The sequence below is a fragment of the Manis javanica genome, chromosome 2, assembly GCF_040802235.1.
Source record: "Manis javanica isolate MJ-LG chromosome 2, MJ_LKY, whole genome shotgun sequence".
Lineage (NCBI taxonomy): Eukaryota > Metazoa > Chordata > Mammalia > Pholidota > Manidae > Manis > Manis javanica.
The window spans coordinates 33,976,922-33,990,801 of NC_133157.1; the positions used below are offsets into that span (position 1 = coordinate 33,976,922).

At 47.6% G+C, this 13,880-nt stretch overlaps 1 protein-coding gene across 6 annotated transcripts in view; it reads left to right on the top strand.

Moving 5' to 3' along the window:
• PAX5 (paired box 5) overlaps positions 1-13,880 on the top strand; it is a 187,704-nt gene that overhangs the window by 22,541 nt on the left and 151,283 nt on the right. For all 6 annotated transcript variants that reach the window (XM_036996590.2, XM_036996586.2, XM_036996591.2 and 3 more), the window contains exons 4-5: positions 3,785-3,849; positions 7,447-7,575. In XM_036996590.2, the coding sequence (XP_036852485.1) occupies positions 3,785-3,849; positions 7,447-7,575 (194 nt within the window). The remainder of the gene's footprint in view (positions 1-3,784; positions 3,850-7,446; positions 7,576-13,880) is intronic.

Here is a 13,880-nt window from a genome sequence, read left to right on the forward strand (position 1 = left end):
AGATGACTAAGAGCTGATCCAAATGTTTGGTGGAATGGAGTCTTCCATCTTATGTTCCAGCGCTGTGGCTCTTAAATCAGGGGCCAAGTGATGGGGACCGTGAGCGGCAGTCCCAGTTTTGATGGACAGCTCTATTTAGCACCAACTGCTTTTTGTCATGTGAGAATTGGGGCCTGGATTGCTGGGTCTTCTGATTTTTCAAGGGAAGCTAGAAACCCATGTACTTATGTAAAAGCTCCTAACTTACAAATTTGGCAACTAATTCAGATGAAAATAAATATACTCTATAGGCCAAACAAAACTTGTCCCAGGGATGGATGTGGCCTGGGGATGACAGGTTAAAACTCTGCTCTGAAGATAACTTGATGGCAAGCTTTCTGAGACAGTTCACCCATTCCTTCTTTCTTCTCCACATCAACCACAGGCTTGCATGTTGCCTGTGGGCCCTTTCTCAGCATGGCCCAGCTGGACCCTGGGTTTTGGATTCTTAGCATAGCTGATGGCCCAAGATTCTTACTGCACCAATAGCAGTTTGATCAGTGCCATAGATGTGGCATTTCTTCAGCACTATCTTCCCATTTCCTTATTTAAGGCACCATGATTTTTTTCTTTCAACGTGATTGTGTGTGTGTGTGTGTGTGTGTGTGTGTGTGTGTGTGTGTGTGTGTGTGTGCCTGGGATTTTTAATCTTCAGATTCTAAATGGATTTTGAATCCAAAGGGCTTTATGCCTCATATAGGAAATATTTAGCAGGGAGACCACTTTCTTTGAATGTGGTTCAAAGAAAAGTGCTCAGGCACAGGAGCTGGGTGTCTGGGCTGACTTGCTTTGTGATCCTGGGCAAGTCACTTGAGCACTCTGGGTTTTAGTTTCCTCATTTGTAGGAATTAGTTGATTGTTGAACTCCCTTTTCCATTGAACCATCTGGGATGTTCCTGTGGCACCCAGGGTCATGCTCATGCTCTGCAAAGTAAAGGCTGTACCTTTTAGTGTTAACTACCAATTAGTCCCGACCACCTCTGGCTTAGGAAGGGTCCTGTGATTGGCTCTTACTGTGACAAGTCTTGAGGATTGTTTGTTATTCTTTTATTATTTATTTTTTTTATATTGCTCTTACTCAGTTGGTGTTCTTCCCACTACCACTTCTTCTCAATGGAAGGTGAAGGTCTTTGGTCTTTTCTTGGCAACTGCTGCAAGCAGATGGCCAAAATCTCTATCCCTGGGGACAACTTTGGAGGGTTCTCACATCCTGATCTGGCCTGTAGAGGACAGCCCTGCTACAGCTTTCAATAGGATGTGAGGATAGCTGCCCTTCCGCTCTTTAGCTCCCAAGGGCTCCCCATGTGTTTTTAAGGCATATGTGGAAAATATGGACCTTTTGAGATTGCAACTGATCATTAATCTTTATGAAGATACCACTGAAAATAACAACAGCTGGCATTTATTAAGAACTTACTATGCAGAAGTCACTGTTCTAGATACGTAAGTAATTTAATCCTCATGATAACCTTGTGACATAGGAATGATTCTTGTCCCATTTGCAGATGAAGAAACTGAGGCACAGAGAGATTAAGTAATTTACCCAAGGACATACAGTGTGTAAATTGCAAAACTGGGATTCAAACTCTAGTAGTTTGGTTCCAGAGCCTATACACTTAATTGCTATGTTGCAGCTACCTCTCAATGATTTATAGCAATTGAGAATGTTTTATCAATGATTTATAACTACTTTAAAAGAAAAGTAAGAAAAACGTAGTTTTCTTTGCTTTGCTCATGTACAAATTCAATGTTCAGACAATGCTTTGAAAAGTTAGGACTTCATGCTGGACTTCAATGAGAAATAATAATATATTTTACCATATGTTTGTACAAATATAAACCATAATATAGACAAACTATTTTTATAGCTGTTATATCCATTTATTCACATATCTAGCTCTATCTTTGCAGACACCACACATGTATCTACAGAAAAGGTGACATACACAGCACAAGAAAAATGATCAAATGCTGGCTCAGTTTCAGGTGGTCAGAAAGACTTCCTCATTCCCAGGTCTTTGTTAATGCATTCCATGTTTGCTTAGTTAAAATAAGTGGTTTGAGTTTTGGAAAAAAATAAACAATCAAACATACATACGTTCTGAATGTATTTGAAATAACACTTAAGCTAGCTCATCAGAGAAGGGCAAATGGCCTGGACTCCAGAGGGCCTGTTGTTGGGCTGAGGCATGAACAGAAATATCCATTCCAGGCCATTAGTCTCGGACTAAGAATCCTCAGTGCCTAGTGCTGAGCCGAGTGATCACGGAGAGCAGAGGCTAGGGCCCGTTGAGGTTAAGGGGAGGCATCTGCCACTTCTGTTCTTTCTCTCCGTTTGTGCACACTGGAGACCCAGTGCAGCTTGAAACAAACTTCCAGGAACAGTGGCCTGGAATGTGAAAAACCTTTTCATATGATGGTGAGTGAGAAGAGCAGGATACAAAACTGTATACATGGTTTAATCCAGATTTTGTTAAGAGAAAGTGGATATCTCCAAACATGCTCAGGAATGTTAGCATTAAAGGAAATGCCCAAATGTGATTTTAGATATCTTTCTAATTATTGTCCAAACAGTCTACGTGGAGCAAAAGGACTTTTATAAAAAGGAAAAACTCTAATTAAAGTATTCTTTTAAAAGGTAATCGTTGGAGGTTGGAATAGAATTTTTCCAAAGAAGCTGACCATTTTATTACCACCCACCCTTCTCCCAAATGCCAGGAAGGAACTTCCTTGCAGACCCTAGGGAGACTTTTGGCCTGGCCCTGGTTGGCTGTTCTGTGACACACTGGCCTTGGGGTCTCATGGAGGGCCCCTGTGTTGTCCCAGCTGGAAATCTGCAAACTAAACTTCTCAGCCCAAGGTTGTGCAGAAGGACATCAATACCACTATTATCCCTTTTGTATACTGGGCTTTTCTGTAAAAAATTTTTTCTCCAAAATGATTTAATTACTGAAAGTAAGCAAAGCGTGGTCTGTTCCAACTCCCTCATTGTACTGAGGTCCACAAAGGGAATGAACTTGCCCAGAGTCACAACAAGTTCACAAGTTCAGGGTCACAAGTTCTTATTAGAACTGGAACAAGGGGTCTGAAAAATAGGCCAGGACATCCCTGGCTCCCAGCTACTTCTACCAGGTTTGTACAAAGTGAGCTTTCTCTTAGCAAAGCCACGATGGGCCTCTCCTGGCAGCACTTTAACCCTTTCTGGTTTCAGAGCAGCACATACCTCCCCTCACTTGGTCTTTTCCAACAGGTAGGGTTGCTCCTGTTTTTGTGGCTCTCTAAGGCAGAGAAATCAGAGCATGAAGGCTGCCAGGGGACAGACAGGTCACCTGGCTCAGCCCCTTTATTCCACAGATGAAAGGCTAGGGTCCAGGAAAGGGAAGGGAAGGAACTCCTTTATGGCATCAGTGAGTTCCTTATGGAGCTGGAGCTGCTCCAGAGAAAGGGGTGCCTATTCATGGCATTCGCACATCATCCTTTCTACAGAAGAGGCACTTGAGGCCTGGAGAGGGGGTGCAAGTAAGTTACCCGAAGACACCCAGAGAGGTGGGGGCTGAGTTGGAACTATGCTGTAAATCTCCCAACCCCCAAGTCCCCAACACGGGATTAAATCTCCTCCTACCACTCCTGCTGCATGACTGTGACCCAGTTGGATATGGGTTTTCTGGTTGTCCATGCATAGCTAGTTGAAACCTCTTTTCCATGATGGTAAATAGCCATTTATTTCTTTCCCAACTGCCCACAGGATCATCCGGACAAAAGTACAGCAGCCACCCAACCAGCCGGTCCCGGCTTCCAGTCACAGCATAGGTAAGAAGAACTTCTTAAAAAAAATTTAAAAATCTAATAGGTTCCAAATATTCTAAAGAACTTTTAATCATTCTATGGGCAGATAATTCTGCATAAAACACTTCAGCACACGTACTAATGCGCCTTCTTTGTCATTCTCCAAGGGCTGAACCTGGTAAATGAATTTTATAAATACTGCTAAAAGGTTTTGAATTTTACTGATTATTATGATAAATAGCTTTCACCATGAGACAGAAAATTGAAATCTAAGCCAAAAAAAAAAAATCCACTAATGGGGGTCTATAGAATGTCAGATAATTAAAGTAATAAATCAAGAAAGGGATACTTATTCATAACATTTTCTGCATCATTAGTCAGTAAGTAGTTTTGAATGTGTTTTTTTCTTCTATCAACCAGCCCTTCTACAATTCTTTGTACACTTGCAGTCTTGAGTGAAGATGTGGCAAAACTTCCCAAACTTTCTCTCTTTCTTGCTTCGATCTCAAGTACTCTGTGAACTGTCAAGGGCTGCCAGTAAAGTTTCCAATACTCATGAGTGAAGGCTGAATGTGACTGTAAGGACTTGTAAGGATGGGGGTCCTATTTCTTACTACTGTTTTTTTTTCTTTTATGCTTTTTAAAACTAAGGTATCATTGATATACAATCTTTTTTTAAATTTTGGTATCATTATTGTACAATTACATGAGCAACATTATGGTTACTAGACTCCCCCCATTATCAAGTCCCCACCACATACCCTATTACAGTCACTGTCCATCAGCATAGTAAGATGCTATAGAGTCACTACTTGTCTTCTCTGTGTTATACTGCCTCCTACTACTCAAGTTCAGAAGGTCTCCTTCCCTTCCCTTCCCTGCAAAGATCATAGATGAAAATGTCATGTGTCTACGTGAAGCATATTATTTCTCCTCTTGGGATAAAGGAAACACTTCTGGCTGGCTGGGGGAAACCTTACTCCACTGTGAGAAAGCTGGCAACCATCCAGCAAGCCTCTAACTGTTCTGGTTGCCACATTCCTGTCAGTTCCACTTAATCACGCCTCAGACTGTGTCACTTTTCCACACCTTTGTCACTCCTTCTTTACTGAAAACTTTAACTCCCTCCCACCTCCACCCACCCCGCAAGTGATGAGACAGGCAGAGACCTGGCTTTTAGTTCCAGCCCTGCCATTAACTCACCCAGTGAACTGTGTAAATCTCTTCATCTTTCTGACCTCAGTTTCCCCATTTGTGGTGCTCTCTGAAGTCTCTGATCCTCCATACTGGCTTCTTTGGATAAAGTTTAAGACAGAATTTTTTCCTGCCATAAAATAATTCTTCATTTAGTAATCCATTCAAAAGTGTTCCCTAAGCCACCCCCACCACACAGACCTGGCGTTGGAAATTAAGTTACGAAGGAAGCAGGACAAAAATCCCCATTTTCAAGGGCTTCTCAGCTTAATGGGGGAATGTATCAAAGAGCAGTTTGCAAAATACTGAGATAAAGTTCAGGAAGAAAGTACAGGGTGCTGTGGGGGCTAAAGGGAGTGTGCTACTAGCTCTGTTGAGCAGGGGGAAGAGCTTTGAGGATGGTTCCTGGGGAATTGTTTGCTGCTTTAACTATTTCAGGCCACTTAGCAATGAATACCAAACTGAGAGTAACTGATAATATTCCTTCCACTGGGAGAGAGAAATAATTCTACTTATAGGTCAGCAGAATGCTTTGTCTCAGAAATTTTTATAAGAACCATATCTTATATGCATACAGCCCCTTATAGTTTACAAACTTTTTGAAGAGTGAGGAAATGAAGTCTTAGAGATTAAATGAGTAGCCCAAGGTCATACTGCCTGTAAGTGGTGGAGCCAGAATTGGAACCTGCTCTTGAATCTAGTATAATCACAAAATATTGGAACAAATATATCATGGCTCTGTCAGTAATGTGGTGAGCCATGGTTATATATGGTTGTTGTTTAAAGTACCAAAGGACTTGTGATCTTCTTTCTTCCTCTGTTCTTTGCACCTTAATACAGAAAAGGTTGTGAGATTTGCATAAATCTATTTTGAGGAACTTCTTCTGGTGAAGGAAAAGAGAAGTTAACGATTTCTGCTTCTGTTTCTCCTAAGGAAGATCTGAAATCAAACGCAACTGTGAAAAGAAAGGCTCTGCTCCCTCTAGGTCTGTAGGCGCAAGAGCTGGGTGTGCTCCCGGGAGAGCAACTCACGGCTTGGCTTTTCGAGCACTCACCACCGTTGCTAGTCATTTTCTACACTTTAGAGTCAGAGGCGGCTTCACCTGCCTCCAGCTAGTTATAGTCCAAGGAAATGTGTGAGATTGGTTTGTAGGTTTTAATGAACCAAGAATTCCCACAGCCCAGAAATGGAAATTCAGCTCTACCGCTGCGAGGACCCCGACGACTGACTGGTCTCTCCCTTGGACTCTGAAGCCAGGACTTAATGGGAAACTTGGACAAAACCTCCTGTCCCCTATTCTTATCCTTAGGAATTTAGAAACCTGGCCTCAGCCACAATGTCACTGGCTTCTGCCCACATTTCTGGGCAGGGGAAATCTAGACTTTTAGATCAGTACCCAGAAGCTGAGTCCTGGTGCCACCTCTTATTAGCGAGATAACTTTGAGCAAATCACTCCCTTGTGGGGCCTCAATTTCCTCATTTGATAAATGAGGATAAATATAGTACTCTAGGTTATTGCAAGCATCAAGCAAAAAGCACTGCATTAATATGAAGCATATTACTGTTTTTCAGTAGTAATTAATGAGGAGCAGATTACTACAGGAGTTGATACTTTAGTTTCTGGGTTCCAGTCACCACTCTTATTAGCTGTGTGACTTTTGGCAAGTCACTTACCTTCTCTGAGCCTTGGTTCCCTTCACTTTCTAATGGGATAATGACATTACTTAATTTAAAAGATTGTTCTTAGAGTTAAATGAAATAATGCCTCAATAATGCCTGGCACAGAGTAAGTTCTCAGAAAATGTTAGTAATCATTATTATATATATCAATATATATTATGTCAATATTACATAATTAACATTAAGTATTAAAGTCCAGGTAAATGAAGGAGAAAAGACAGAGAGCAACTGTAAAAAGAAGGAACAGTCTGCAATTTGGAGTTTTGCAGGCTGTGTATGAATGTGCAGGTATTTTTGTCTGCATGGGTGGGTGGATATGTAAGCAGGGAGTGAACCTGCCTAATGAGCGAGTGTAAGTCTTTTTTAGCCCTGGCTTGTGGTGGAGCCAGCTCCCCTCTCTCCTCTCCATCCCCCAGCAAATGTACCCTTGGCCAGGATTTGAGCTAGTGCTCTTCATCCTCCCGTGTTCCTTTCTTTACCATCAGTCCTCCTCACTGGCCATTCCCCAGTCCCCCAGCAGCAAAGAACCAAGGCAAACAGCTCAGGGCCGCTTTCACCACCCAGGTGCAGCCACTGCCATGGGGCAAGCGTCCTTAGTGCACAGTCGCCAAGTCCCTGCACTCTCGCAGCTCTGCAGTCGCATCCAGCCCAGAGTGGGTCAGTGCCATTGTTTCGGCAGAGGGCCCGAAGTGCCCGCCCCTACCGCCCTCCTGCCGGGCCCTGACCGCCCTTTTCCCTCTGCACAGTGTCCACGGGCTCTGTGACGCAGGTGTCCTCTGTGAGCACGGACTCGGCTGGCTCCTCGTACTCTATCAGCGGGATCCTGGGCATCACGTCCCCCAGTGCTGACACCAACAAGCGCAAAAGAGATGAAGGTAAGAGATGCCAACGCAGCCCTGCCTGGGATGGACCTGATGGGAGCTGTGTCTGGGTGCACAGTCGGTGGGTGGAGCAAAGGTGCCCGCTGAGCACCCCTTTACCTGCAGAGCCCCTGTGGCCTGAGCTTTGTGGCCTGTAAGGAGACCTTTTGTTTGCAGACAGATGCCTGAGGACAGGATTTGGAGGTTTTGAGCACAACAGCCTGCTCCCTTTGTAGGGGGGCCCTGGAGAAGAGAGAGGGTCTGGGTGTCCTGCAGCTAGAGGGGCACATGTAGGGTGGCGGGGGTCAGCAGGTGCCTTGTCTGAGGGGCTGTGCACACCTCTCCCCGAGAAGGCCTCTAGGGATGCTTAGGTCAGGGACGAGTTGAGAAAGCTAATCATCTCATCTCAGCCCTTGGGCCTGGATAGAAGGAGTTCATGGGCCTTCCCAGGATTACAAAGATGACCATCTTTCCAGTTGGTTTATCTCTACTTTTTGGGGTGCTGCCTGGGCCTGTGGAGCTGCTGGCCACCTCTGTCCTGGCCATGGGCCCACCTTAATCTAGGTTCTCTTTTGCTGGATGGGCTGCCACCACCAGCTGACATTAATGTGTTTGAGAGGAGGAGCGACCCCCTGGGATTCTGTAGAAACCTTCCTCAGGACAGGAAAAAAAAACAGACCATGGTTTAGGGCCTTAGAGCAGCATGACAGAAATCTTGATTCAATGATTCTGTTCTTTGACCCAATTCCCTTTCTCGCCTCCCTGTAAGGCATGTGTGTTCTCATGAGCGCATGTCAGAGTACTTAAGATCTGTAACTAGAAAATTGAGTCTGCCCAGTGGTGGCCTGGGCTGTGGTCTGCATGTTCTGGGCAGAGCAGAAGCTGGGCCTGTGGCCTCCCTTTGGAGCCTGGGGGCGTGTGGTGATGATTCACAGCCTCTGGAACTTGTCTCACCTCTTTCACCTGCTCCTGACACTCAGAGCAGATGTCAGAAGTCTTTAACTCCGTGGAATTGCTGTGCTGTGTTACCGCAGGAGGTGGTGGGACTACCATCTCTGTTGGTTTATGGGGCTGAAGGTGTCATCTTTTCTGCCACTGTCACTGGACTTACAGCAGATGTGCCTATGCTGGGGCCCAGCTGCGTTTGATCACCATGGAGGGGTGGGAAGTATGAGGCTCCCTCAGGGGCTGAGGGATCCAGGCAGAAATATTTGGAAAAAGAAGAAAATCTAGTTAGATGTTTACTACCAAAACAGGTCCTGGTTTGGGGGGATCATTTTATTGTGCTTGTGGGATGTTCTGTTGGCTTTCCGTCTCTCATCCATGGTAACTGTTTAGCCTCTCAAGCTGCTTTAAGATGTGCAGGGGGGTTGAGTGTTTTAGTCTAGACTGCTCTGTGCTAGTCAAGTCAGATCATTCCCTGAGGACTGTGGCCCATTTGGGGTATTGACTTTTAAGAAGGACAGTGACAAATAGAGATGTATCCAGATGGGCATAGCTGGGATCTGGATCTCATAGCACCTGGAGACTCTGGGGATTTTTTTGACACAAAGAAGAAAAGAATGAACAGGACTGGACTGTTGCCTTCAAATATCTGAAAGGGTCATATCGAAGGTGAGTGGGATGAGACTTTGTTGGGTGGCCTCAAAGGCCAGCGTGTGGCAGATGGAGAGGAGATTTCAGCTCAGTGTAAAAAAGAGCTTTGTAAATATGAGAATGGTCTGGGGCACAAAGGGGCTGCCTTGGGAGGTTGTAAGGGCCCTGTCACTACATGTATGTGATAGAGCCTGAGCGACCATGCTGGGCTGTTGTACAAGAGTGACAAGAATCTGATGTAGGACTGGATCATCTGAGTTCCTCCCAGTTTTTAAATTTATGATCAAGCCCTGATCCCCAGAAAGATGTGGGAGGTGATCCAGTCTGTGATCTGGGGTCTGAGAGAAAACAATCTGATGGTCCTGGAAGCTCACAGGATTAGGAAAGGTGGGAGACTCAAGCAGCAACCAGAGCCTCCCCACCACCCCACCTGCTCTGCATCACCGAGAATACTTGTTGGGAGAGAGGTGAGCAGACGTGCCCTTGCTCAGACTGGCAGACTGCCTGGGCAAGTACTGTGTAGTTTCCCCACTGCCCTTTATAGCCCCCTGGATCCATGAATTGGTGTCAAGGGGAGTTGAAGGGCAGAGATCGCCACCCTTATTATATAGGAACAGAAACCAGGGCCCCAGGGAGTTCCGTGACACTGGCAAAGCCACAGGACTGGTATGGCCCAGGGGGTTAGGAAAAGCTAGAGAGCTTCTGAGGCCTCAGTTCCCTTGTATTGTCCCTCTCCCTGCTGCCCCTTATCCCCTCCAGAGAGATGCTTTGGAAAGGGAGCAGCCCAAGGCTGGGTAGAGCCCAGGGACAGCATGAAGAAGAGTTTCAAGCCGGAGGGCATGGTCAGCATGGCGAGAAAGTATGAACCAGCCACTGGGGAAACACAGGAATCGCCAGGTGCCTGGGAGGGCCAGCCTGGTGAGGCCACAGACCATGGCATCATTTTTCTCAAGAGCCCTTGGCAACCTGAGGGAAGGGCCAGAGAGGCATAGAGGACCAAGAGGAAGACCACTGAGGGTCCTCGCCCTCATTTCTCAGATGAGGCTCTGTAAGGTGGAATTGGCTGACCTACTGGGGTTCACAGTCACCTCCAGCTGGGACTTGGGTCTTGCCCTATGGCACCTCCTGGAGCCACTGTCCGGCCCAGGCCTCAGGGCAGGGATGGGTGGCAATAAAGTCCAGCCACAGAGGCCTGTCCTTTAGAGCTCCCAGGCTCGGGGGCAAGACCTGCAAGCCCAAATCCCTCTGATGGGCAGGCAATGTGTGAGGGGGTGCTCTGATGGGGGATGGGGGGGCCCTGGAGTGGGAGAGCCAGGCAGGGAGGGGCTCTGGGAAGGCTCCTCATAGGAAGTGACACTTTATCAAGGGAGAGATATTTTGCACTGCTTCTGTTTTTAAGTTTTAAGTTAATTAAAATAAAATCAAATAAAAAGTTAGTTCCTCAGTTGCACTAGCCACATTTCAGGTACTTGGCAGCCACACGTGCCTACTGTATTGGATATCAACATATCATGGCTTGAGCACAAGTGTTCAGCACAGAGCAGGTGCTCAACAAATGCTCCTTGGTGGAGCCGGTTGGTCGCATGGCTGCACAGGGTTCACAGTTAATGAGGAGGATGAGTGGGAGGCTCTTTACTCCCCTTAACCGGGAGTGCTTCTGGTTGGTATTTTGGGCTTCCACAGAAAGCTCCATCTGAATAAAGAGTGCTACAGCAAGAACAAACAAGTTAGAGTGCCGTTAGGCAGTGTGTTGCTGAGGGCTCCTTCAGTCTAGAAATTCTAGGATTCTTCCCAGGACGTTTGCCTCCAAGACAAGTAAGTCTTGGGGATGTGGCCACTGTGTCCAAATTTCAGATGAACTCTTCTGTGACTGATAAGGTCCCTGGGGCCTTCAAGGTCAGAGCTGGGGCTGGTTGAAGGAAGCTGTAGGGAGGCAGATTATGGCTCAGTGCAAGGAACAGCTTTCAAACAGTAGCCAGGCTGAGCCAAGGATGGAAGCATTAGCTTGGGAAGATAGTGAGTCCCCTGTCCCTGGAGCTGCGAGCGGGGGCTGGATAGAGGGGGTGCAGAAAGCTAAGAGGGCATTTGGTTTGGACTCTTTTTAACAGTCTTTTCAGGCCTGTTAAAATCTAGGTACCAAGCGCTTCTGTGACTGCCCTGTGTCTGGAAGTGGGTCTACTAACTTGTGCTTCCTTCTTGCTGCCCTGACTCTGAGTTGGCCATCCATGTGGACTTGATTGGGCAGGGGCCACGTAGCAAGTTTCTAATCACAGCCTGACCCCTTGGCACCCGGCATGGTGCAGAGATGCCAGGAGGCTCGTGGATAGCACTGAGTCAGACTAGCATGCTGCTCAGGCATGGGACACAGCTTGTCTCTTGGTTGGGCCCACCTGCGAGCTTTCATGAAGAAGGCTGTGGCATAGGCCTCAGGAATCCTCCTGGGCTGGGGGTCAAGAGCCTGAAGCAGTGCTGCCCTCCCCCGACTCGGAGGAGGTGGTGGTGCAGCCGGACTTGGCAGAGCTGTGAATAGCAGCCATGGGTGAAAGGGAAGCCCCAGGCCCTCTGCTCCTGCCTGGGCCTTTGATCTCTGATGGGACCTCCTCCCACCATCTCCAGGGCCCCCATTCAGGTCTCCTCCCTCTCCCCCCCCCCCACCTCATTCCCCCAGGGTTTGAAAGGCTCTGAACACACTGAGGTCAGCCGAGTGCGAATCCCTTTCATTTGCTCAGAAAGCTGCTCATTCCAGTGCTAGTGTGGACTGTGGGGGACAGACCTTCTTTCTGGACAGTAGAGGGTACACTGCAGGTGGCCCTCTGGGCCCTGGACTGCCATCTTCCTGAAGACCTGTACAGGAAGGACAGCCAGTACCCAGAGGTGGCCTGTCCTTTTCAAGAGATATCATGTCCAGCAAGACCATCCAGGGGAAGTTTGAAGGCATTTAGTGGGGAGTCCTGTCATGACTGGACTTCTTCTCTGTGTCTCTCCCATGTCTTTCATTTGGGGGTGCAGCTCATACAGTGTTAACTGCCTCTCTTTATGTCCTGTTAACATACTTCCCCTGCATCTGCTTCCATTTCCGGGTCCAGCTCTCACTCTCTCTCTCTCATCCACTTTCCTCTCAGTCTTTCCCTCTCTCTCCATTGTTTGTCTCTCCTCTCTTCCCCTCCCCTCCCCTCCTCTCCTCTTCCTCCCTTCCTTTCCTCTCTCACACACACACACATTCTCTCTCTCTCTGTCTCACACACACTCATGCACTTTCTCCCTTTCTTACCACCTCCTTCTCCTCTCTCTCTTGTGGGCTGGGAGCCCCAGCTCAGCCTGCCTGCAGACCTCCATGGGAGCCATCACAGGGACAGAAGGGCTTTCAGAGGCTCCCAGACCACCCCGGGCCCAGGCCCCCCGACCGTGGGCAAGCCCTGGTCTTCTTCTCTTAGGACCCTTTTCCTCTGCAGGAATTCAGACTGTCTGCTGCCCCTGGGCCTGGGATAGAAGGTACAGAGGTCCCTGTCAGATTTCCCAAGAGAGAATGGATGTGTGGGGAAGTTCAGGCTTCCTGAGTCAGGAGTTGTAGTTAGCCTTTGATTCCATAGTTGTTTGATCTCCGAAGAGACCCAAATAAGATGGTGAGGTGTTGAAACAAGGACACAGACTCACAGGCCTGGGACGAAGTGGTTCGAAGACTTCCTGTGGTGAAATTATTGGCAAGTAACTCTCTGAGCCTCCATTTTGTCATCTGGAAAATAAAGATGGCACGAGCCTTGTTGAGTTATTGGAAGGTCACACAATATAAAATGAAGTTACACCCACAAAAAGTTTAGCCCCAGCACTTGGTTGTAGTAAGTGCTTAGTAAGTGGCCACCAAGGGAGGAAGGGGCTTGAGGGTGTGAGGCCAGTCACAGGCTGAGGGCAAGCAGGTTCCAGCCATAGTTCCATTGGCAGCTGAAACTAGCTCATCTGCCCACCTCAACTTCCTGTTTGTAACAGTCTGCTGCTGTGGGTGTCAGGACTGAACAACAGTGCCCCCAGGTGTCAGCAGCAAAACGGGGGCCACTCCCTTTCCTATGCTACCCTTCCTTCAGGACCTTGGTCTTCCAGCCCCCTGTGATGGGAGAATAAAAGGGCCAAGCCTCAGTTCCTCATGAAGAGAGGCCCTGGGTACACAAGGCAGTGGAGGCCTCCAAGATGGAGGGCCAGAGGGCAGATCACCTGGGCCTGGGAGGACTGGGTCACAGGGTCACCAGCTTGGCCCTCAAGACTCCCTGTCAGAGAAAAGGGCCTTGAAGAGCATCTAGGACATGTCACTGCAGTTATTACTCAGGTAGGAAAACAGGCTTGGAGGAGAGAAGGGGTCTGACCAGGTCACACAATAGAAGTGCAGAAAACCCAGAGAGAGAGAGAATGGACTCCTCAGAGCGTCCTTGGCATCCTGCTGCCATCTGATGTGACAAATCTCAATGTTTGCTTTCTCTTGCTTTCTCTCTTCTGGACCCATCTACTGCCCCCACTGGTGAAAGCCACTGGCAACTCTGACCCAGCCCCATTGCCCTGTCAGCCGATCACCTGGGGAGTGGCTGACCCCTGACTCACCCTCAGAGCTAACCTCAACTCTCGACAGTGAGCCTTGACCTTCCCGCCCCGGCTGCCTGTTCCTCCTCTCATCCATTCTGTGCTTCCACTCCCTGTGTATTCTCTGAGCTTTCGTGTCCCTGGGCCATGATCCGTGC